The sequence below is a fragment of the Octopus bimaculoides genome, chromosome 23 (genome assembly GCF_001194135.2).
Source record: "Octopus bimaculoides isolate UCB-OBI-ISO-001 chromosome 23, ASM119413v2, whole genome shotgun sequence".
In the NCBI taxonomy this organism is placed as follows: Eukaryota; Metazoa; Mollusca; class Cephalopoda; order Octopoda; family Octopodidae; genus Octopus; species Octopus bimaculoides.
In genome coordinates this window covers 33,990,865-33,994,037 of record NC_069003.1, presented here as the reverse complement: position 1 = coordinate 33,994,037, position 3,173 = coordinate 33,990,865, and the positions used below count along the sequence as shown (strand labels likewise).

Genomic DNA, 3,173 nt, shown 5'->3' with positions numbered 1-3,173 from the left:
CTCCAGAGTGGAAGCAATATTATTGATAATGGCCGAAATTGCACTCGACTCTCTGGCCAATAACTGAAGAGGGGTCGGTGGCCTTCTGTGTTTTTTGTTCATCTGTGTATCTAGCATATGTTGGTATGTTTATTTACTATACGTTTTTTTTAATTATATATATATATATATATATATATATATATATATATAAACACACACATACACAGGTATGTCATATTTTCCATTTGTTGTCTTTTTATTTGATCCTGAAATTTATATATATATATATAAGACAGCTGAGGACATGCGTCTACCTGAGTAGGCCTCATCAGCACATGTTTAAACTTCATATAACATATTCTTGAATTCAGCAAACTGAGTTTCGAAATCATGTTATGGAAATGATGAGAATGATAATTATGATGATGCTGATGATAACAATAATAATACATTAATTAACACTAATTATTTCTTTGTTCCCAGATTATGCCCCAAAGAAATCTTTAATCCCTACCGCAGTACATTTGCGGTGGGGAACTATGATATAAATGTCCTCATGGTAGCAGTGCAATCAAAAGGTTATGATATGCTCTGGTTTAACAAAACAAGGTATGTATTTTTCTAGTATTTACTCTTTCTATGTCTCATATATATATAATTAGATATTAAGATTTGGGTAAAATCCTTGTAGAATGCTATGCAAAGCTTGTCCAATGTTATTGGCTACCTGATGTCATCATACAGTGGAAATGCTCCTATTAATGATTGTAGGATCTAACAAAAGACTTATTTAAGTAATCACCTGAGGAAGTGAATTTTACATTTTGGATGCAAGATTACACAACATCTCACAGGTGTATTACAGGTGTAAAAATGTGTTAAAACAATTGTAGTGATTTTTAGATAAAAGATGTCATTCATTCTATTTTCTATCATTTATCTATACATATGTAGTAAACGGATAGCTCCCTGGCTGGCCAGATCCTGTCAAACTGTTCGTGGGGGGAGGGAGTCTGTTTGTGTGTGTTTTTGCTGAAGTGTGTGTAATTTTGGGCCTAATTGTCTCTACATGTCTTTCTGATGTATCAACGCTGACTCAATCCTAACTTATCTCATGTTTCTCTTTTTTCTTTTTTTTCTTCTTCTTTTTCTTATTTTTCATCACATTCTTCCCCATGGCACTGGCCACCAAGGAATTTGAAATGTTTAGTTTTGGAGAATATCGAAGGTTTTATACTGAACATTCCGTGTGGCAACATAATCATGAAACTCATTTCTCAAGGCAAGCACTGGATTACCATCAGGAAAATCAGTAACGTCTACTACAGTTTGGACTCCAATAATAAGGCGCCGGTTGAGATTGGTAGCGATGACGAGCTTCTCGTCCATCTCTGTGAACAATTGAACAACAATCATACGGAATTATTTCTTATAGTCACACCTGATGTTGATAAAAATAAAAGTTGGTTTAGACAGTTACCGCCAGAAGAGGAATGGGGGAATCCACTGACCAAACCTTTGGATCCTAAAAAAAAAAAATCTGAAGCTGCTTGTGAAGCTGAGGATTCTTCAGACACAACACAAAATGGTTGCAATCTGATTTAAACTAGTTCCAACCAATCTCTCAAACCTTTGTTTGACTTTTTTTTTTATCTCTTTTTTTTTTCATTTTGTTTTTGTTTGTGTGAAGAATTATTGACTGCATGTGTATGTTTGTATAATTATATGTGTGCATGTGCATTTATGTGTGTGTGTGTGCGTGCATGTGTGCATATATTGCGTGGTCATGTGATTGACCAGACTATTGCAAGTTATACATCACTAGTCACAATGTGCTTTGCATTATTTTTGGCTCCTGAATGAAGCCACCCCATTGGCTAGGTGATCAGGCCAACGTTTCTCCTGGCCAGAAAGCCAGTCCATCACAGGGTTAACCATTGAGAGCTAAGCAGACTGGAGCAACATGAAATGAAGTGTTTTGCTCAAGAACACAATGCATAGCTTGGTCCCGCAATTGAACCCACTATCTAGCAATTGTGAGTGCAACACCCTGACCTGTAGGCCATGTGCCTTCATGTAGATAGATACATACATACAATCGCTATCAATTTAGAGTAATAATTTGTAGTTTTGGAATCAGTAGTTCTTTGGCTGCTATTTCTGAATTGTCAGTATGTTGGAGAAGCAGGTTACTGTCAATCCCTATATATTTATGATTATAAATGATTTTACCGAAAAGGTTTTTTCATACTGAGCTACCCGGCAAAATTGTTAATTATTAATTTTATTACTAATTGACGATTCCCTGCCCTGCATATCTACATACATACATATATATATAAATAAGTAACAACGATATATATATATATATATATATGTACATACACATATATACAACAGGCTTCTTTCAATTTCCGTCTACCAAATCCACTCACAAGGCTTTGATTGGCCCAAGGCTATAGGAGAAGACACTTACCCATGGTGCCTTGCAGTGGGACTGAACCCAGAACCATATATAAAATAACAAAGGCAGCTATAGACAATATAAAACTGAAAAGGAAAAATTCAATTGTCACTAACGACTTAAGGAATTCCACAGTGTTAATTGAGATAATAATTATGGATTAAGTAAACGGAAGACAGATTTGGTATTAGTTTTTATTTGGTACAATGGTCATTTCAACCCATCCTGTGGTCAGATAACAAGACCATTCCCTAACTCAAGTGGTCAAGGAACAACATGGCCGCCCAAACTTAAGCTCTTTAGTGAGACACCACTTTGTGTATGAATGTATCTGATGTGGCCCACACTGCAAAATGGATGCAACACAACATGATGCATAGAATCCCACCCATAAGGGACAGTAAGAAGATCGGTTGAAACGATCGTTGAATAAAATAAAGATTAATACCAAATCCATCATTTTTTTACTTAATCAGTGATTATTATTATTATCATTATTATATATATATATATATATATTATATATATCCATGAGTAACAAAGAGTGGATACCTTCACTCAGCTGGGTCCCATTACCTGTATACACTGCAAGAAAATCTGATGGCCAGTACTTGTGCATCTAGTCTGATAGTCACTTGATATTGTTGAGTATCCATGTTGCTCAGACCTAACAAGGTGCCTCAATTTAAGTACCTAACTCAACTGAATCTTAATTCTATATATATAT

The 3,173-nt window shown here is 35.2% G+C and overlaps 2 protein-coding genes across 5 annotated transcripts in view; one reads left to right on the top strand and one right to left on the bottom strand.

The window, feature by feature from the left end:
• Positions 1–1,611, top strand: part of LOC106873731 (josephin-1) — a 9,626-nt gene extending 8,015 nt beyond the window's left edge. For all 4 annotated transcript variants that reach the window (XM_014921219.1, XM_014921218.2, XM_014921217.2 and 1 more), the window contains exons 3-4: positions 466–591; positions 1,176–1,611. In XM_014921219.1, coding sequence (XP_014776705.1) covers positions 466–591; positions 1,176–1,587 — 538 coding nt within the window. In that variant the 3' untranslated portion in view covers positions 1,588–1,611. The remainder of the gene's footprint in view (positions 1–465; positions 592–1,175) is intronic.
• The window catches only part of LOC106873730 (josephin-1), a 16,504-nt gene that overhangs the window by 1,508 nt on the left and 11,823 nt on the right, over positions 1–3,173 (bottom strand). The window lies entirely within an intron of this gene.